Consider the following 22,610-nt stretch of genomic DNA (forward strand, 5'->3'; position numbering starts at 1 on the left):
CAACATGGCAAAAATGATTAATCCTCCACTCATATTGAACCGTTCGGTCAAACGGATTGCCTAAGTGCCAAAAATTCCATGCTCATGCCAGAAAATTCTGATTTTTTTATTCAATGTAGCTCGACTACCATTGAGGAATAACCTTTATTTATGAAAAGACAAGTTCCAATTGAATTAAAATCACTTTCCTAGAGCATTCATGCATCCAACCGATTCAAAGGTGAGCATCCAGACGTAAACTCATCCACGACACATGATAGACTCAGCCAAAGAGATGTACACATAATCTATGCTGCAATCTCTCATGATTTCATAGATTGATTATCACGCATTGTGTTGACAGATTGTAAGAGATGATTTCCATTGCAAGCACAACTAGACAGCATCATCCTATATATTCACATACATGCACTAATAAGGATCATTAGTGGAGCGTAAATTGTAAATTGCAACACCAAAGTATTTAAATCGAGTTCTAATCACTCAAGACCTGCCAATTACGATTTTGACAACATTAAAAGCAAACTTTTGAGGGACTCCGGTGAAAAAATCACAAGACAGGAAAAGACAGACCCAGCAACATACTATTGTGACGAGGCTTCGTCTTTTTTCTTCTTTGACAAGTACCTAGATAGAGAAAACAACAAAGTAAATGATGATTATCGGTTTAAGCATCTCATCATCCAATGGATTGACGTCACATTACACAAACTATGATGGATCAGCTGACAAAATCTGAAAGTATACTTGAGGTAACAGGGAAAGAGTGTATTGAACCGACTGTGTTGACAGAGTTGACAGAGCCGGGAAAGAGTGTATACTGTGTTCAGTACATGCCCCTGACCCTTCGCCCAACAGTAGAGTTGACAGAGCTGGACGGTTTCATTTGAAGCATGGCATGCAAGAAGTAGATAGTTCCGTGGCTGCACCATCCATGCAAATCTCATAAACAGTGTTGAGTATATGCACATAGCTGCAACCAAGACAAGGAGCTGAAAACACTGCCCGGCTGGACATGCTAAGAAGAAGATAAATTGTCACTTTTTCTTGAATCAGAAATTGCTAACCTGCTGTCATGTTGCCTGATATCATGTCTGGCAGTTTTTCATGTCAACCAAACCCTATTGGAAGCACCAGACAAATAAAACACCAGTGAAAAGCTACAACTTGCAGATATTTTCATTGGTGACTTATGAAGGCACGTAGAAATACATAGACAGTGGAAGAGAGCATACAGCAATCACAAATCCCCAGTTTACAACAGGTCCCCAAAAATGAACAGTTTTGGGGCCAACAGGACTGTTTAGGAAAGCTCGAAAAGAAGCCATTTACCGCAAGTAATTCCTACAGAAAAACCACATTGGACACATAAAAAGCATGCCACCGAATTATAAATAGAGGTAAATCTCATGCAAAACTTGGAGAATAGTCAGCCACAATACAAAAGGATATCATGGAACAAAAAATCTTGCAAATCTCAGCTCAAAATTTCTGCATAGGGAAGATAACCATAGATCCAAAACTAGTTAAATACTATACAAATCACCTTCTATTATTCATAAGGTGCTTATAGTAGGGATTCCTTTATTTATACGGCTATACCGCAGTAAGTCTCTCTATGAAAATGTCAGGAGGCCCACTATTTTCGTAATTTCAGGTAGAAGCACAGCTACCCAGGCAACAGAAGCATAGGTACTCTTATAAACAATCTGGCTTTTTACATAGGCAACAATTACATGGACAAAGGGCAAGCATATTTACTGGTCGAAAAAAAGGGGGCAAGCACAGGCCTTTCCATAGTCACAGGTGGTGAGGACCTATGCTAATTGTCCAAAAAAATTGAATAAGTAGCATTACTTGAGTTGTAGTGATTGATGCCAGTTCGTCAATAATACAGACTAACATATGATAGCAAGACCATATCATGAAAGAAAATGGCATAAAAGCAGGGTGTAAAGACCACCGCAACAATTGCAAGCAATAAAAACTAGATACTTCCAAGACACTGCATCGTTCTATGAAAGGTTTGCTTAAGATAATAACAGTTCTAAGGAAAGCAAAGAACATGGCTTGTTCAGATCTACAAAAGGTCAAGACTTCAAGATTAGAATTTCACAACAAAAGTTCAGTGAAACTCCAAATCCATCTTCATATGATCCGATTGACTCAAAATTAGTTTCACGACTTCATTCGACTGCAGAAATTTAACCAGACATAGCATCTAAATAAACCCTAGGACCAACTGCACTCAATACGAGAAGCGCTGTCAACTATGTGATTGGTCACAACTTCTATTCAAACCTAAGAATAGATGCAAAAGCCCTAGTAACACACAACTTTCAGAAATCCACCAGCCTCTCACTAAAGATAAACATAGAAGCTGATCAAAACTACTTACAGCACGCCAGTTTAGATATCCAGTCACGGTTGGAAGTCTGCAGCAAAATCAAAGGACATAGAGCCACGAAGAGGAGGAGCCAGTTGGGAGGTCAAGTCTCTTACGGTTATCAACCAAAAAAAATTGTGGAGACACGTAGGAGACACTTGTGTAATTTAGTGCGATGCAACTATCGTAATTCGGTGGGGTGCACTGATGGGCAATTGTGGTCAATGTCTTTGACAAAGCATTCACCATCAAGGTGAGAGAATCATATGGCATAATGCGGAGACGTAAAGGGAAATGGCATTCCAAATTTGGTCGAAGCTTTTATATTTTCGTATGTATTCACTTTATTGGTTTGGTCATCTCTGCTTTGAACACGAGACAAGTCATAGAACACACAAAAATATGACGTATACTAAACTAATTTCTCACGGATAATAAGAACAAACAATTCTGGCCAAATTCGGAGTGTCATTTCATTCAAGTATAAAAAATCCTAAAGTTTAAGCTAATTGTTTGGATGGAAAGATATAGAGGGAAAAGATAGGAAGGGATTAGAAGAAATTGATGGGGGAATGTCTATCTGACTTTTTATAGTATTTCAAATCCCTCCAAATGTTATCAGTGTCCACATGATTTGTTTAGATACATTTATACACATTAATACGCATTCAAAGTTTTGAACATATTTTCACATGTTTACATGAAAGTTCATATCTTGGAACATGGTAAACGATTCATGTCATATAGCCCCTTCAATAGGCACATCGTAGGTGATCCAGCTGGAAAAAACCAAATAGCCTCCTCACTTTTTAAGTCAATACAAATTTGCATCCTCTATTTGTTAAATTACCACTTTGCATCCTCCCATAAAACTTCACACCAGAAGGACCAAACTTCCCTTCCCTCAATACAAGACAAACCCTTTCTTCTTAATCTCCGTTACTCCCAAAAAAAGCCCCTCGCACCTCTCTTGCTGCAGCCCCAACAATGGAACCCAACAATTCTGTCTTCCAAGTCTCCCTCCCTCCCTCCCTCCCTCCCTCCCTCCCTCTCTCTCTCGCTCTCTCTCTCTCTCTCTCTCTCTCTCTCTCTTGTATATGTATATATGTACATATATATGTATTATTTCTCGGACTTTGAGCTAGATGCTCGCATCAAGCTCGTCGATTGTTGCAGAGCTAGACACAGTGAAAAGCTCCACCTCGGTCGGCATCGGCAGAGGCATCACCTCCAGATCTAAAGGAGAAGCCTCCACATCTGGAGGGACGACCTCCAGTGACAATCTACACAAATAGAGACAGAGATGGAGAGAGGCAGACGAAGGAGGCTGGTGGCTCACCATTGAATGCAAGCTGCATCAACCAGCGCGATGGTCAGAACGGTAGCTTGTGTGGCGGCGGAGGAAGTCGCGCCTAAAGATAGGGGTTAGGGTTAGTGATCGAGGGGGTCGAAGACCAAGAAGTGAGTTATGACTTTCTCCAAGGAGGAATTGTATGGAGTTTGGGGAATAGAACCATAACATGGACAATTTTTGCAAATATATCTATGAGAGCAAAAGTTAATCTCATATTATTCGATAAAGAACGATTTACACATTGGTAATCAGCAACAAAATAAGCTCTAAGAGTCCTAAAGACAAATTTACCCTTTATACTTCTAACACTCCCCCTCAAGCTGGAACATAGACATTGATTATGCCCAGCTTGTTACAAAAACATTCTATCCTCTTATTACCTAGACGTTTAGTAAAAATATCTGCAAGTTGTTCACCGTGTTCTAATATGACTGGAAACAATCATTCCACTCTGCAACTTCTCTCGAATAAAATCATAGTCAATCTCAAAATGTTTGTTCATTCATGAAACACGGGGTTGGAAGCTATATGTACTGCAGCGTTATTACCACACCATATAGGCACAAGAACCGAAGATTTAAAGCCTAACTCGGTCAATAACTATGGAATCCACAACAATTCACGTCACTTGTGCCATGGCTCTATATTCTGACTCATCACTGGAGCGGGAAAAACACTCTGTTTCTTACTCTTCTATGACACCGGATTTCCTCCAACTAAGGTACAATAGCCAGTAGTTGATCTCTCATCATCTAGAGACCCCGCCCAATCAGCATCGAGAAAATCCTTCAACTCGCTATGACCATGGTTTTGTTCCTTGGAGTCTTCTTCAATTACCTTGAAATTCAAAGAAGACAAAAATTGGCTTACCACACTAATTGGAAAGGCAATGTCTAGTCGAGTAACTATGAGATAATTCAGCTTGCTTACCATTCTTCTATATTTCTCGGGATTATCAAAAAGCTCTCCTCCCTCAGCAACCGGTTTAGCCCCTTGTTCCATGGGTGCATCAAGAGGCTTTGATCCCAAGTAAATCCAGGACATATATTCGTTGTAATAGAACAATAACTTTCCATGATTGTGCCACCTCAATTCCTAAAAAATACTTCAATTTTCCTCGGTCCTTGGTCCGAAGTCGTTTTCGAAGATAGATCTTTAGTTCAGCTAAACCAACCATGATGATAATATCATCCACATACACAATCAAGAATAGCTTGCATTCCCCTAATTGATAACAAAAGAAAGAGCGATCATTGCCACATCTAGAAAGTCAAAAACAAAGTACGACCTCGGAAAATCTTTCAAACTACGCCCATGAAGACCGCTTCAAACCATACAAAGATTTTTGAAATTGCAAACCAATCCTCCAGATTCCCCATCCCGGAGGTTACTCCATATAAACTTCTTCATACAAAGTACCATGCATAACAACATTCTTGACATCAAGTTGAAAAAAGGGCCAATTATAGGTGGCAATGAGAGATCAAAATACGAGCAGAAGTAAGCTTGGCAACGGGAGAGAGAGTATCCAGATTGTCAAGCACATACACCCGAGTGTACCATTTCATAACAAGTTTCGCTTTTAAGCAAGCAAGAGAACCATCGGGAGTGACTTTCACAACATACACCCATCTACAACCAATAGTAGTTTTGCTCGAAGGAAGAGATACCAAGTCCCAAGTTTGACTAACCTATATAGCCCTCAATTCTTCTTCCATAGCTATCCTCCAGTCAAAAATTTATAATGCCTCATATACATACTTGGGGACAGGATATTGTTCAACAACGGGTAAAAAGGACCGAAAGGAAGGAGACACAAAAGTGCATGAAAGAAAATTTGCAATAGAATGTTGAGTACAAGCACGTGTAACTTTGCGATGAGCAATAAGAAGATCAAGATCGGACACGGGAGGAGGATCAGCTAATGGTACATATGGGACGAAGATAACATAGTAGTGACAGGAGGAAGAGGAGAGTACAAACCCAAGGACGCCGAAACAAACCTCTATAGGAGGCAATTTCCAGTAGTATAGATAACTGGGGAACGGTTGGTATAGTTGACCGAATGGTGGTCTCATGTAATTCTTCATCCAGCTCAAACACAATAATTGGAACACCATGATAAAAAGTGGATTCAAAGAATGAAATATTAGCAGATATGCAGTATTTTCTCAATAATGGAGAATAGCAACGATATCCCTCTTAAGTACAAGAGTAACCTAGAAATACACACTTGATAGCCCTGGAATCAAGTTTTGATACTCCACGTCGATCATGAACAAAACAGACACAACCAGAAGTATAGGGTGGTAAGTCGAACAGTGACTGATTTGGAAACAGAGTAGAAAATGAAATAACACCTCGCAAAACAGAAGAAGGCATGTGATTATTGAGATAGCATGCAGTCAAGACAACATCGGACTAAAAGGTTTTGGGGACCTTCATCTCAAACAACATAGATCTAGTAACTTCCAACAAAAGTCTATTCTTCCTTTCAGCAATATCATTCTATTGTGGTGTATCAAGACAGGATGAATCATACCATGTTGTGTCATAAAGTCTGAAAAGGTACAGAAAAGTACTCCTTACCGTTATCAAAATACAAAACTTCAACATGCACACCAAACTGAGTATAAGTTTCAACTATAAATGTATGAAATATAGAAAGCAACTCTGAACGATTTTTCATCAGATATAACCACCACTGGAAAGTAGCAAAATATCTAAAACTCAAATTGGAAGTCACATGATACGGACCCCAAACATATGAACGAACTAACAAAAAGGGAGAGTTGGTTTAATGACTTGAACCGAATAACTAACACAATATAATTTGCCAAGTTGACATGACTCACACTCTAAACTAGAAAGAGACTTAAAACTTGAATCCAATTTCTAAAGACTGTAGAGAAGGATGACCAAGACAACAATGTAGAGAGGTAACGCCAGAGCATGCAAAGAAGGTTGCATCTTCAAGCACATACTGATCCCTCTTCCTCACGTCTTCTAACAATCGTCCTCTTCATAGATAGATCCTGAAAGATATAGAATCGGGATAGCATGTTACCGAACACCGAAAGATTTTAGTCAACTTACTAATAGACATGAGATTAAATAGAAATTTGGAATATAAAGCACCGAGGATAATGACAATGAAGAAGTTGGATGAACTATACCAACTTCCATAGCAAATGTAGATGAACCATTGGCTAATGTAATTGTAGATGAAGATGGAGTAAGAGAGGAAAACGTACCTGAAAAACCTAACATGTGATCAGAAGCCCCCAAATCCAAGGATGAGAAGCATATGAAAGACGTGCAGTAGCATTACCTATCTGTATCAAAATAGCAGTGGAAGAAGTAGGCTGTGAAATCTGAGATTGATTGTACCGAGCAAATTCCTCTTTAGACATAACCTCTACCTTGCCCTCAAAACACTGTGGAAAAGAATCAGTACCAAGTGCAGCATTTGCAAACTATTATTTCTGCCTTGGTTTCCCATGTAACTTGTAGCAAAATCTCTTAATATGACCAGGTTTGCCACAATAATGACAAATCCGTGCTGCCCCTAAGCTATCAATAGACATGTGAGATTGTTCATAAAGATGTTGCTGGCCCTCACTTCTTCCTGTTCCTGTGCCTCGGCCTCCCCCTCGGCCACCACGTTCGTTATGTCCTCCACAGTTTCCTCCATCACTCCTATTCCCACTACCAATTCGAGACCGTGACACAAGAGCTGAATTATCCGCCACAAATGTGAGGTCTCCAGAAAACCGACGAGACGTCCCAAGAACCCGAGCAAATGTATCTGTGAGTGACGCAACAATCTCTCCTCCAAGAATTTGAGACCTAACAGTTTCATATTCAAGACCAAGACCTCTTAGGAATCCCATTACAGCCAATTGTTCTCTCCGAAGTTGCATTTGCTGAACATTGGTTGAAATGGGGAGAACATCATTCAATTCCTCATACATCCTCTTAAAATCAGCAACGTCTTGTGTAATAGAACGCCCCTTCCTCTCGGATTGGTAAAATTCCTGCAATAGCTCATAAACCCTTGACAGGTTATTTTGACCTGAATACAATACATCTAAATACTCCCACGGTTCTTTAACACTGTCAATATGAGTCACTAGTCCAACTATATTACTCTCCATAGAGTTTAGCATCCGACCAAGAATGCGTGCATCAATAACATCCCAAGTTTCATCATCTTTGGGCTTAGGCTCGGTTAAGTGTCTATGTTGATTCCCGCTTGTCAAAGTAAGCTTCACAATTTTCTTCCATTGGTAAAAGTTAGAACAACCCTCAAGCTTCTTATCGGTAATTCGATTAGACAATGAGGAGATCACCTCGGTTATCACAACATTATTCTTCTCGGAACCACTCTCAGCTTTTTTGTTGACCGCTAAGAGGGAGGCCAAGTTTGAGTTTGTCAACATATCTAATTGGACTCGCCTTCACTCAAAAGCTTAGAACAATAAGTTATGGGCTAACTAGGATAAATTAATTGCTATACACCACATCGATTATTTCATGTGGGATTTTTCTAATACAACTCACTCACACGTGCATCTTAACAATTTTCACCTTATGTGCAAGCTCACTTACACCCTCACGTGCGAGCTCAGTATCGTGTCCGCTTCCCCTTAATTCAAGCATCATTTTGCATCAACTTATTACAAGTTGAATCTACATCAACGCCCAACTTCATTCTTACGAGCCTGCGTTGCTACACCACAATGCTCACTTGCCGTAAAACCGCAACCATCGACTCTGATATCATGTGAGAGAAAAAGTTAATCTCGGAATATTCACCAAAGAAGAATTTATAGATTGGTAATCAACAACAAAATAAGCCTTAAATTGGTCTTTTACCCTCTAAAAAAATCAAATATGCCAACTAATGTGAGGTGAAATTTGGTGTCCAAGATGAAAACTCAAGACAAGGTGGTAATTTTGGTGGGCAGAAGGTTGAATAGGTTTCTAGTATAGACAAATTGCATCGGGGATTCTTTCCGAGCGAGATGCCCAGTGGCTCAACTTGCTCTATAACCCATTACTCAATTTATGCTAGCTGCACCAAGAAATTCAAGGAATGCCTCTCCTTTCTCCCTAAGAACTTGACTCACGAAGTAAGTCCGGATGGCAAGTTGCAAATCTTTCTCCCTTTACTGACTCTTTATCTTCTGCTTCAATTACGTAGCATTCTGCTTCCTCAGAAATTCTTGGATTTCATTCGACCGAGGGTTGTGTAGCTTGTGCAGAGCAAGCCGCATAAAATAGAGGATGGAAAGTAGAAAGATGATAAAAAAAGGTGAGGAGGCTTTTTAGTGTTTTCTCTATATTTATCTACTTCCTATGGAACCCCTTTTCTTTGCCAACAGTCATGGGATGTTGAGAATCTCATGCTAAGTTAGTTCTGTAAAAATCACCAATAGACAAGAAAAGAGAAGCTCCATAGAAGAATTATCTATTGTCATGCTCAGGTTTTCAAAAATGTACATAGGTTTAAAAACTACTGCTTCAAAAAGAATAATCCAAACATGAGTCCTTTTTCGATACAAAAGCAAAAGAAGCAACAACTGTTTTTTCCAAATCCAGATGATTCAATTCTTCCTTAGAACATAAGAGCTATTGGCATGTCTTAGCCATGTTTTAGTATCATGCCAGAAATCACTTCTGATGGAATAGAAATGTTCCAAAAAACCACAGCAAAATCCGCCCTGCCGTGCAGAGGTAAAAGCTGCCCACAGGGCAGCTGTCGTTAGGCAACAGTGGCCCGCCCCATTTGGGCAAAATTCCAACCATAAGTGCTTATTCAGCCATGGAAGCTCCCTTGCTTAATAGATGCCCCTTTATTATATAACTTCCCTTCTCTTTCTCACACCCATCTAGACTCAGAAACCACATATGCATTCATAATCTCTCAAAATTCAGAGAGACAAATCGCACATCCACATGCCAAGCATCCATCTATGCCCCCAAATTCACATTCACCAAGCTCCAACACCCACATACTAGAAATACAGAGAGAATCGGCAAACGCACACACTAGACATAGAGAGAGAATCGGCGAGTTAGGGCACGAGAAAGAGAGAATCGGCGAGCTAGGACACGAGAAAGAGAGAGACGATCGGGATTTCTGGGGCTACCTGAGGACCGACGGCGACGACGACGACGACCAGGGTGGCGTCGGTGTGGCGGCGCCGCGTGTTGCGAATTCAGATGACAGGGGCAAGCGAAGTCCGTAAGCTGCGAGCGACCGAGCAAGCCTCTGAGTAAGAGTCGTCCGTTTGACTTTGAGGTGAAAGAGAGAAGAAGCTGGAGAACGTTATTGCATTTCATGTGATAAAATATAATTGTGAAATATGAAACAGTTCCTAAAGAAATTTAATATGAAATGCAAATGAGACTTAAAAAATAATTCCATTAATCATGTAATGTTAATTGAAACAACATAAACAGACTCAAAAAATCAAAACAATATGTCGTCAGGGACAACTAGGCATTTTGCATGAGTAAAATTACAAAAGAAAGTTATAATTGTTATTAGCCAGTTAATTTGACGAAAGACTGTTACGCAAGGTTTCTTTTGTTTCGTTGAAAATGAATCATTTAAAATACATTTTCGTAAAACGATCGCTTGTATGTTTGTGCAAATGAATGAATAAAAGTGATTTTCATCGTTTACGAGAATATTTAGATATAGATTATTGTTGATAAAAATAATTAATTATTAATTATTTCAAGTGAGACAAGCAATTATTTTTATATAAATATTTAGTTTAATACCACGAAAAACCTCAAATTGGTACACCCATGATAAATTTATCCCAAACTAATTTTTTTATCATAAAAAATCATAAACCGGTACAATTATAATAAATTTACCCTTCGTTATTTTCCTATAAATTTGTTTAATAACATGAAAAATCCCAAATTGATACACTTATAACCAACATAAAATAAAAATCTCAAATCGATACACCTATCAACTGTTACATGTTATCCAACTCAGCAATTTGATAGTAAAATTTAACTAAAATGACGGATGTTAAATATATCACAAGTGTACCGGTTTGAGATATTTGATGACCAAATTTCTTTTGACCATTTTAAGATTTTTGGTGGTAAAAAAAATAGTTTGAGGTAACTTTGTTATAGTTGTACCGGTTTGAGATTTTTCGTGATAAAAAAAAGTTTGGGGCAAATTTGTCACATGTGTATCAGGTTGTGATTTTTCATGGTATAATCCTTAAATATTTTGTAAAAACAAATACACCCTAAATAAAAAAATTTCAACTTTCTTATCATATTATTAATAGATTTAAGATATAATTCGAGTAATTTGACAATGTAGGTGTTACATGTGTGAGATCACAAAACAAAGTTAGTGCAATAAAAGTCATTAAACTAGTCGTGTAAATGCACTCAAATTTTAAAAATTTCAAACTTTACAATCATGTTATAAAAGTTGTCTAAGTCGGAAAATTGAATATATTCTTTTTGTTCTTGGAATATATTGTTAACTACATCCAATATTTGACCAAAAAAAAAAAAAAAAGAATATCCTCCTATGCCACGTGGCATCAAGTGGGTCCCACATAAGAAGAAAGGCCACTGTTTTTTCTTCAAAAAATCCAAAAAAAAAAAATAGAAGAACGAAAAAAAGCCATATCCGACAGTTGAGAGGTTGGCAAGAGATTGCCGTTGTCCCACTTTCGCCGGCCACAAACCTTAATGCGAGGTTGATTGACTCTCGTGCAATGGTAGCGAGTGATGGCAGCACCACCACGAGAGGGCCAATGAGCTCTCGCCTTGAACTAGTGAGGCTCGTCGGCCCTAGTTGATGGGTCAGTGACAGTCGCGAGCTCTTGCCGGACCACCCACTTCAACTGTCTCTCATTACTAGAGCTCCATTCGTTTTGCGAAAAATGACTTTCGGGAAAATGTTTTTCGGAATTTTAGCATTAGTTTCACGGATAATAAATAAGTCAAGGAAAACATTTTCCTCCCATGAAAAAAACACATTCAAAAGTGAGAAAAATATTTTCCTCTTTTTATCTTTCCTCTCTCCACTCCTCCACATTACTTTTCTTTCTAATTATTTAAAAAAAATTGAAATATTTTAATACTCTAATTTTTTTCTTTTCTTTTTTCTTTCTTTGCGTGTTGCCGACAACGGCAATGGCGGGCGATCGGCTACGGCCGCTCGCCCAGCATCGGCGAGGTCAAGCACATAGGATCTAGTGAGGTAAGCTCGCCGGGCTCGGGTGAGATGGCCTCCCTAGCATTAGGCGAGCGGTTGTCGCCTGCGATAAGCTTAAGAAGAAGGAAAAAGAATAAAAAAATAAAGAACGAAAAATACAAATACAAATAAAAATTCAAAATTTTTATATGCAAATAGAACTAAATATAAATATAAATATGAATTATTATAAATATTGCACAAAGAAAATTCAAATTCAAATTTCCATACAAATGACGGAAAATATTTTTCAGTTCATTTTCAAGTTTTAGCATAAAACTATAAAATATGGCCATTTTCCTGAAAATGACTTGTTAGAAAATATTTTCTATAAACAACTCATTTTCCACTATGCGAACGGAGCTTAAGATTCAAATGTTCTTTTTTATTTTTTTCTAAAAAAAATAAATTTTGGATTTCTTTATTGAATTATTGGCTTATTTTTCGCTTTTGGCCTTTTTCTGGCTTTTCTATTTCTTAAGAGAAAAACTTTGGGCTTACTCTCTTGTATGGAACCCACTTAGGGCCACTCGAAGATACTTGAATAAACGAATTTCAAAAATTCCATTGCTTAATTTCATAAATTAAGAGTTTTAGATTTTGTACTGCGTTACCCTTTGAGATTATTATTTTGCACATTTTTTCGTTACTCAAATTACTTTGCTGGGATTGTTTCATTTGTTCTCCCAAATTAATAGTGGTATAGTACAATTTTAATCGTGGAGAGAGCTACACCTTATGACGAGGATCACCACACCGTTAACAAAACCACGCCATAGGCTGTACAACTTTGTTCAATCGAGTCCGATCCACTTGCGAGAAACGTGACTCCGTGTCACCCGTCGTTGAAAAGGAAAACAAGGGTTTTTGTGAACAGATTTTTCTGTTGTGTGCTTTTGCCAATTTCTTTTGTACATGTGACTGGATGCGAATGATAATTATTCTATTTCTGCAAACAATTTTTGACAATGAATAGATTTTTCTATTTTTATTCCCTGGATGAATTTCTGAGCAGAGATATGCATTTGATAACGACACAAAATTTCTGTTATGGACTAAAAATTCGTTTGATAACAACATAAAATTTCTACGGCGGCCGGCAACTGAAGATGGGCTGTCGAGGATCGGCAATCAGCAGACGGGGACCGACAATCGAGAAGAGTTTTTATTTTTGCTTCTATTTCGGAAATAGAAAAGTAGAAAATTTCTACTTTTATTTTTGTTCTAAACCCATTTCTGGGTTAAAAATTTATCCCGAAAATAGAAATATAAAATTGGATTACCAAATGGATTTCTGTACCAAATATGTTCCCGGAAACTAAAAAAAAATAGAGACATCATAGTAATTAACTCATCTTATTTTACTTTTATTTTTTTGATAGTAACTCATCTTGTTTTACAATGGGATCTTTGATTTCAATTGTTCATGCACTGAATTTTCTCTTTCTCTGCAATTAATGCATTTTGACGGTAATTTAAATGATCTTTCTAGAAAATGCTAATATTTCTTTTTGTCTAATCCTATACTATTATATTTTACAAGTCACCATATGTGCTATGTGTGCGCATGTTGCGAAACCTATTCCTTCTTCACGTGTCCCCACTCCAACTTCCCCACGAAGGTGGGGATTCGAAGCCCCCACCTCCCCCTTCCTAATATGGTGATTTCAGAATGATGTCATGTTGTCCAACTCAATCCTAATCAAGAATAATATAGCAAATTAGAATGAAAGGGGAAAAAAAAAAAAAAAGGTGACGGGTCACTTGGAGCACACATGGCAACACTTCTACTCTAGAAATCAATTTATGGAGAGAAGTAATTTTTTTTTCTTTTTCAAGTGGCTCCAGAACTACTTCTGGAGGAAAAAAAAAAATGCTCCGGAAGCAGAAAAATGAAGCGTAACCAAATGAACTTCTGCTTCAAAAATTACATTGCAAAACGAATTTCTGCTCTAAAAATGTTGTCGTGCGCGCCTCTCTTCCCCCTCTTTCTGTTTTCTTTTTTGTTTCTGATATATTCCTGAACTATTTTAATTTTGTTTTAGTAAGGTTGATGGGCCGAAGGCCATGTTAGAGCTATTCAGCCGTGTCTATATTTTGCTGACATCACGGTTGTATTACAACTATACAATCAAAGTGCAGAGAGGAATTTACCACCAAAAAAAAAAAGCGCACAGAGGAAAATTTAGTTACCGCTGGTGAAATTTTACCTGGTTTAGACCGAGGATTTCTTTTTCTTTCTTTAAGTACTTACAAAATTCAGAAGTATATTCCTATATTGAGATGTCAATCCATGTTGTGTTATTTCAATCGTGTCGTTGTCGAGTCGAAACAGAGTATTACATGAATATGACATTTTCGAGTAAGACACATTTATGAAACTTGTTGAATTGATTTGACACGAACATGGAATGCCTAATGAAGTGGATTACATGGAACAACTAACATGATTATCGAGCATATCGTGTCAAGTATTGACACGACACTATACATTAACATGTAGATACAAATATAAATTAACCCATATACAAAATAAAAATATAAAACACCTGTGTCATTTTAATAGTGTCGTGTCGTGTTGAAATAAAGTATGACGCGAATATGATATATCCGAGTACGAAACATTTACAAAACTTGTTGAACTGATTTAGCACGAATATGGAATGCCTAATGAAGCGGATCACATCGTACAACTAACACAATTATCAAGCATGTCATCGCGTCAGGTATTGACACAACTCTATACACTAACACATAGATGCAAATATACATTAACCCATATACACAATAAAAATATAAAATACCTTGTGTCATTTTAATCGTGTTGAAATAGAGTATGACACGAATATGATATATCCAAGTACAACACATTTACGAAAATTGTTGAACTGATTTGACACGAACATGGAATGCCTATTGAAACAGATTACATGGTACGACTAACACGATTATCAAGCATGTCATCGTGTCGGGTAACACAACACTATACATTAACATGTAGATACAAATATACAGTAACCCATATACACAATAAAAGTACAAAACACCTTGTGTCATTTTAATAGTGTCATGTCGTGTCGAAATAGAGTATGACACGAATATGATATATCTGAGTACGACACATTTATGAAACTTGTTGATCTGATTTGACACAAACAAGGAATGCCTAATGAAGCAGATTACATGATTTGACTAACACGATTATCAAGTATGTCATCGTGTCAGGGATTGACATGACACTATACATTAACACGTAGATTCAAATGCACATTAACCCATATACACAATAAAAATATAAAACACCTTTATACATGATAATTTTTGTTACATTTAATACTTTTCTAGACAAACGACGATATGAAAAATTTCACTTCACGCTCCATCGAAAGTGCATTATTGAGCTAGTTATTTTTATTTTAAATAAATTTGCACCCTAATATATGCTTTTTGTTTATCATTTATTCTCTTAGACATGAGTGTTCTTTTATAAATTTTTTAAGGATATAAAAATCTTTAGATATGAGTATTAAACATATTAAAACATGTCTAATTATGTTGTATGGGAAGAAAGCGCTAATAAATCAACCTAAATGTGTCAATTCAAATCCAAATGGGTTAAGCAAGTCAATCCGTGTAAATCACGATTTTTGTCGAGTCATGAGTCGGTCACTCTTGTTCATATCAAATTTAAAACTGCTTCATTATGTGTCGTGCAAATGGATCATGTTAAGAATTGGAAATCCGTATCCTTGAAGCAACTACATTTTTTTAAAGAAAAAGTTATTAATCTATGGTATCAGGACCACCGGGACAGCAAGGTGATGGCAACATGAACCATATCCTCTGGTGATTCCATAGGGCTACTTTCTCATGGGAAATTTAGGAAAAATTCTATTTGGACTGATCCATTTCTCGCTCCAAAATATGCTGGCCACAAATGATCAAGAGAAAAACTAAAAAAATAGCATATTCCTCTCTAGCTAACAGAAACAATTTTTATTGGAAAATATGATCGAATAGGATGAACAATAGAATCGGACTTTGAGGCGTGATAACACTTTTTTTAAAGATTTATTTGTCCCACGACATTGCTAATGATTTCCGGCAAATATTCTCCAAAATACAACAAAGTCTCAATGAGAATATCGGATAACAATTATGATATTTCTCCACGATCTCTCAAGGAAAAAATTGAAAAAAAAAACTGTGTTTCTTTTGAGAAAAACGAAAATAAAAAGTTCTGGAAAAATGAACATCTGAAAATGTTGCTCAATATATAATAGTCGAACGAATACAACTTTTCGTGTCTCAAATACTGTAATTCGGACAACTCTTCGTGTCCGAAAAATAGCTGACGCACCGAAGAATAGTTAATTCGGATGCATCTCTTTGTTGTTTAAAAGAACTATTATGTTCAAAAAATTACAACCATTGGTCATAATTAAATAACTAAAATTCAAAAATAAATTTAACAAAATAAATGCAACTCCTATGTGACAGTCGCACTATTTTGTTAGGAGTCAACAGTTTATTATTTATTTATTTTATTGTAATTTGGAAAAAATAAAAATAAAAAATAAAATAACTGTTAATTAGTGCCAATAATTCTTCACGGCCGCGCAAAGTGCTGAGTGTGCATAATAATTGCGCACCCACGTGTGGGTATAATGGGGTCTAACCCACTTATCAATTTCTTTATTTTGAAAAACCTAAGAGCCTTTTAACTAATAAAAAGACGTGCACTCTTCTTTTCATCTTATGTGGGATTAGAAAAAGGGCACATTTTATTTGTTTGCAAACATATTTCAACAATTTGATTATAATTATTATGAGATTATATGAACCAAAATTATATCTAGTAATGCTCATGCAAATCGTCACAATAAACATGATCACGTCTGGATTACTGACATGTTATTCCGGTTGCTCACTGAGCAACTACTCCGGTTCAACCCGGGAACGGAATCGAACTTGTCTTAACCGATATGGTTTCCAATTTTATATTGTGAACCGTCAGTGCCTTAACTACTGTACCGCAAATTGTTCACGTGGTATGTTTTCCTAAAGTAGTAATTATATTACTTAAAGCTCGTTTAAAATGTGTAGGGAAAATAATTTGGCCCGGTTCTCAGGTCTCTTTGGAACCAGCCGATTCGATACCAAGCGGGTCCTCAAGAGAACCAAACCATAGAGTACGTGCCAAATTTTTTATTTGGAACCTACTTACCCTAAAATAAATCACCCCAATTGGGCATCAAGAAAAATCTTATTATTTCCCGAGGACAAAATATTGTTCCTTTTCATGATGGCGACACCATGTTTTCATTTTCAACACATGCTTCATTGTTCTAGACAACCTAATCCAAATCTTAGAAGATTGGAGTTGCATCAGCCACGTCGAATAAGCAGGAAATCAACAAAAGCAGAAAAACTGAGAGAATATTTGACCGTTCCAAGGGGTACCGGACATTCTTTTAAATTAGGGATAATGACAAAAATGGTTACCGAATATAGACCTAACGTGTGATGTGAACTTTGAATTTTTAATTTGACTAATATGGTCCTTAAATTTTTAGAGCATGTTTAATTTAATCCCTGAACTATAAGAAGATATTTGATACGATCCTTCTATTAATTCAAGTTTAGGGACGACATTTAACATTTTCTTTTAGTTCATAGACCAAGTTGAAAATGTTATAAAAGTTTGGTGGCTATATTGAAAAAATTAAACGTTTACATTGGACTAAAGTTCATGGATAATATTAGTCAAATTCAAAGTTCAAGGATCACATTATACATTAAATCAAAGTTTAAGAATCATTTATGTCATTTTCCCTTCAATTTATATTGGGTGGATGTGAGATAAGACGTGATTTTAACTTTCCACGTCCACGTGTTTATATATATTTTTCAGTCTCGTTGTGCATGCAAAGCAACCGTTTCACGCCCTTCAATTCTTAAATTAGGTTGCTCTTGTTATGGCCATGAACACCTCAAGTTAGAGAGGGATGTCGCATCATCACATGTCGCATACGTGGTCCATGTTCACTTACCACTGTAGATATGCTAAAATTGTCGTAGAAGCCCTTGCCAACGGTGACGATGAAAGTGGGAGAGAGGCACGAGGGATGCGCGCGCACGCAAGGAGAGGGAGACTCATGAGGCAGCGGGGTTGGAGAGGGCAGCTGCGACAGTACGGCGAGTGACGGTTTTAAGGGGAGAGAGTTGTGGTTTGGGGAGAGAAGGAGATGTTTTAGTTTGGCAATTCATGTAGAGTTTCCATGGACAAAATGGCAGACATCTACCTACCCTAGTGTAAACCAGGGACACGAGATAGTAATAAATAAGGTAAATAACACAAATGATTTCCGAACTTTGATCCAATATGTAATTTGAATTATAAAATTTAATTTTTTTTTAATTTAACTTAATGTGCAATGTCATCCGTGATCTTTTAATCTGTTCAATGTGGTCCATGAACTTTTGATACATATTCACTTTAGCCTCTAGACTGTCTATAAATATTCAATGTTGTCTCCGAATTTGAATTAATTGAAAGACAATATTTAACATTTTCATATTGTCCAAAGACTAAATTAAATATGTATCAAAAGTTTAGAGGCCACATTGAACAAATTTAAAGTTCGAGAACGACATTACACATTTGGCTAAAGTTTAGGGACTACATCGAATGAATTTGAAGTTCAGCAACTATATTGCATATTATGCCAAAATTCATACCCCATTTGGGTCGTTATCCCTCACAAATAATGAGAAGCCCTTGATTAAAACATGTGCCTTTTGTCTCCTTGATTTTTCTTTATTTAATCAAGTTGACAATAAAAACCAATTGCAGTGACGGAAAGGATAAGAAGTTGAAAAGGGACAACACTCTACAAAATTGGACGATGATATTCATTCAAGAGAGAGATAGAGAGAGAGATAGAAAGCTTCATGATGTGGCCACCCAGGATGGCTCCCAAGTTAACAACCTTCTATTTTCAGGCTCTTTCTCCTTGCATCTTCCAGTTCTCTGAAGGATTCCCTTGACATCACCACAGGCATCATCTCTCATATCATTATCATCAACTTCCTCTTCCTCAGAGACACAGTCTTCTTCCCAATCTTTTTCATCATCTTCCATCGTGTCATCATCGAACATTCTCCCTTCATCATCTATAGAATCAACGCATGATGAAGTGGGTTCTCTCAGAAAACATAGCCGAAGCCGGCCGTCGCTCCTCTCGGCTCGAAAATGAGGACAACTCGACAGGGCCTTTACGGCTTCAATAACCAATCTTCCATGTTCTCTGTGAGGCCTGACTTGGAGGGACTTTACCCCGCTGATAGTAGTCAGTGGAGGTGGGAAACTGCGACGCATCGATTCCTTAGCCCCAACGTGTTCGCGGGGTCTAAGTGAGTTCTCATCGGACCTCGATCCGCCGGTTGGAACAGATGGTAAAACCATGCTTTCACTAACGTGGTCAACAATACCAGTCTCGTTCCCCAGATCCTCAGTGCACATCGCCAGGCTTTTCTCAAGGAGTGATATTGAAGAAGAACTCTTTGTCATTGGCGGGACATAGGCAAAGTCTTGCTTGTTGACTGGCGAGATGGGATTGGCAAGAGAATTGCTGGCCATCCAGGGGGTTTCATTTTGCACTTCAGACCCTTTGCTGGATTTGCCCAAAGGGCTACTCTTTGAGGGCACATCCAAGAACTGAGAGAAGTGAGGAGGACTTGGTGAAGTCAATTTGAGCCTTACGGACATCGGCTCCATGATTTGGGAATCTAGACAAGACTGCAAACCTTGGCACACAATGGTTGCCATGACAGAAGAAGGAACCAAGAGGAAGAAGGGGCCAAAATTTGAAAGTTTCAATATGGAAAGCTGACGTTCGAGGGTTGGATCTTGAGGATCAAAGGCTATGGGAGAGGGAAGAAGATAGAGCAGGTGAGGTTGGGCATGGGAGAGATGAGAGGAGGAGGAGGAGGGAGGGAGGGAGGGTGTGAATTTGTAGTGTGTCAGGAAGTGCGGGGGTGGAGAGTAGGCTGAGAGGAGAGGCTTGAAGAGGAGGAGCTCCTCGCACCACTTGAAAATATATAACTCTTGATCGGCCACACAGCACAAAAGGACAGGGCAATAATATAATAAAAAGCTAGGCCCTACATAGCAAACAGACACAAAGGTTCCCTTCCTTTGCTGAATCTGAATATGCTTGTTTTTTTTTTAACCAGAGGCTGGCCTGGACTTGAGTTTCTCAGTAGAAAGCATCCAACTGTGATTAACCCGGCGAAACTCGGTCCAACCTCGTCGACGGCGCACAGTTAGTTGCTCCGGAAAGCGGTTAAAGTCATCATTTTTCACAGGTCAGACCAAACTTCACATGGCCCATGAGGATGTTTCCTCACAGACAGAAGCCACTGCATTTAGGCTTATGTTACTCATTTTGCTTGTGGTCAACCCAAAGAGCTTTGCATTATTTGGGCTCTTAGAACATTCGCCGACCGATCCCCCACCGACCGAGCTCAATGCGTTGACAGGTCTTCGAGTCTCAACGCGGAGCGGCCAGGCGAAGGCTGGACCCTCGTCATGGCTGAGGCCGTCCTGGCACATACGGATATCACTGTGTCTTGGTCATACCTCGTGAACTGTTACACATTGTGTATTAATTTTTTTTTTTTCACTTTTTGGGTAATTTTTTTTTCATTTATATGTTTAGTAATATCTGTTTCGATGCAACAACAGCTTTTACATCGCATGGCGGATCACAACCCTTCAACACGGACAATATGGGTTTCTCTATCTTTAAGTGTGCTTCGGTTCGTGTCACATGAGTGATGTCTCGGAACATATCATTCTTGAGCTTTAATTTGTAAAAGGTCGCTGGCACGGAGGGAAGAGTCTGAAGTTAGACATTTGGATGGGCCATGATGCAATATATAATTCGAGTATAGATCTTTAGAATATTTATATTTTAATTTCTCAATCTCTCCGTGAATTTATTAATCACGAGTCTTTTTCATAAGTACTTTTGGGCCACACGTTTTGGGGTTGCACATTATTTGGTTTCATCGTTTTGCTAGACTCCATATAACGGGCCGTCTAAGTTATAGAATATAAATATACTCTAGCGCCCAAGTACAATATATCTTAGACTTTTAGATCAGTAATTAAACATTAAACTTCAAAATTATCAACGAACTTCTCAATCAACAGAACCTATTGAAATTGATGACCTCTAAGGCTCTAGCTACACATAAGTCAGTTGATTGACTTGAGTCAAAAACCACTCGATCCAAATTATCTAATAAACAAGAAAACGGTCACTCATTTTATCGAACGAAAACATGCTTGCTCGACGCAAATTATAATATTACCAATTTTTCTATGACGACCTACCGGTAACGTACTCCATATTTGATAAGAAACCAATGTCATTTATAGAAACAACTTTTATTTTTCATTTTCAACATTTATATTTGTCAATACTTGCTTAAATTTTAAGTTCATATCATTCCGGTTTTACCAAATTTTAAGCTCTTATTCTATTTTTCCGTCTTCGTCCAATCGGGTCGACCATGCCGGTTTGACCCGAGTCTTCAAAGGAGAGTCCCAAACGGAGCGTGGGCTGTTAAACGCAGACCCCCTACGAATCTAAATTTCTCACACGGTTTTCCGCAAATACACCGGTCGTAGTCGGATTGGTTGCTCATAGATTCACCAATTATTTTAAGCCCAATAGCAAGCCTATCTCAATCACGTAACGCAACTCGAGCCACCAAATTATCATATGAATTTTGCTTGACAATGCCACCTTAGATTTAGCTAGATTTGTCAAACGAGTCATTTGGATCGAAAGTTTATGACCCCAATTAGTTTATTTAACCTGTTTCAAATCATTTTCATTAATTCAAATGTAGTGACCATATTCGATCTAACTTGACCTATATTACTAAAATACTTACATATTAAACTTAATCTAGGAAATATGAACTCATTTAACACTTATATTATTTTGGGTTTTATCAATTTATGAATCATTTATTGATATAATTAACCCATATAGCAGCCCAACCTATCCAATATGGATTAAAAAATGTGTCTACAAACCATTTTGACAAGTCACTATTTAGCTATCAAGTGTGTTCATAGTTGGCCGATAGCACGGAAACCCAGACTGGCCTAACTTGACCTGGGTCGAACTACCGGACCTAATTGTTTTCTTTGTTTGGCCCGATCTAGGATGCAGGCTTCAAATTGAAGCCCGTAATAGCCTTGGAATCCAAAACCTCTCAAATTAGTAAGGTCTCGTTTGCTAATAGGAATCGAAACAAATGATAAGAAATCAAGATGATAGTTTACTTTTGAATTACCACGTTTGGTAAGTCTTGGAATAAGAACGCGATTTACTTATGAAATACATTTGCGGTTGCAATCAATATAAGAAAAATGAATAGAGACATAACATGTACCTACCATGTCACGTTTTCCTTCTTATAGAGGGATGCCAAACTCGAAACTTAATTATTGGTCCAAGTTAATGTCACCTTGCAAATTAATTTATTTCCATTCATTTCTTTCCATCCCCACCTCCTCCCATGTTAATGGAAACAAA

General features: G+C 37.7%; 1 protein-coding gene and 1 long non-coding RNA gene across 2 annotated transcripts; both read right to left on the reverse strand.

Annotated features, from left to right (window-relative positions):
• Positions 1-830: 830 nt before the first annotated feature.
• LOC115730419 lies at positions 831-10,050 on the reverse strand. Its single transcript, XR_007198797.1, has 3 exons — positions 9,896-10,050; positions 1,068-1,344; positions 831-973 (listed from the first exon to the last, which is right to left on the reverse strand). It is a non-coding gene; the product is annotated as an uncharacterized LOC115730419 (long non-coding RNA).
• Positions 10,051-18,861: 8,811 nt separating this feature from the next.
• Positions 18,862-20,224, reverse strand: LOC115744852 (protein FANTASTIC FOUR 3-like). The gene has a single exon (XM_048280935.1). It carries the CDS (start codon positions 19,820-19,822, stop codon positions 18,944-18,946), a length of 879 nt encoding a protein of 292 aa, XP_048136892.1. The 5' UTR covers positions 19,823-20,224; the 3' UTR covers positions 18,862-18,943.
• Positions 20,225-22,610: the final 2,386 nt, after the last annotated feature.

This window comes from Rhodamnia argentea, chromosome 6 (assembly GCF_020921035.1).
Source record: "Rhodamnia argentea isolate NSW1041297 chromosome 6, ASM2092103v1, whole genome shotgun sequence".
Taxonomy (NCBI): domain Eukaryota; kingdom Viridiplantae; phylum Streptophyta; class Magnoliopsida; order Myrtales; family Myrtaceae; genus Rhodamnia; species Rhodamnia argentea.

Excerpts from the sequence above, each read along its gene's own strand:
- LOC115744852 (XM_048280935.1), bottom strand. The coding sequence starts at position 19,822 with ATGGCAACCATTGTGTGCCAAGGTTTGCAGTCTTGTCTAGATTCCCAA.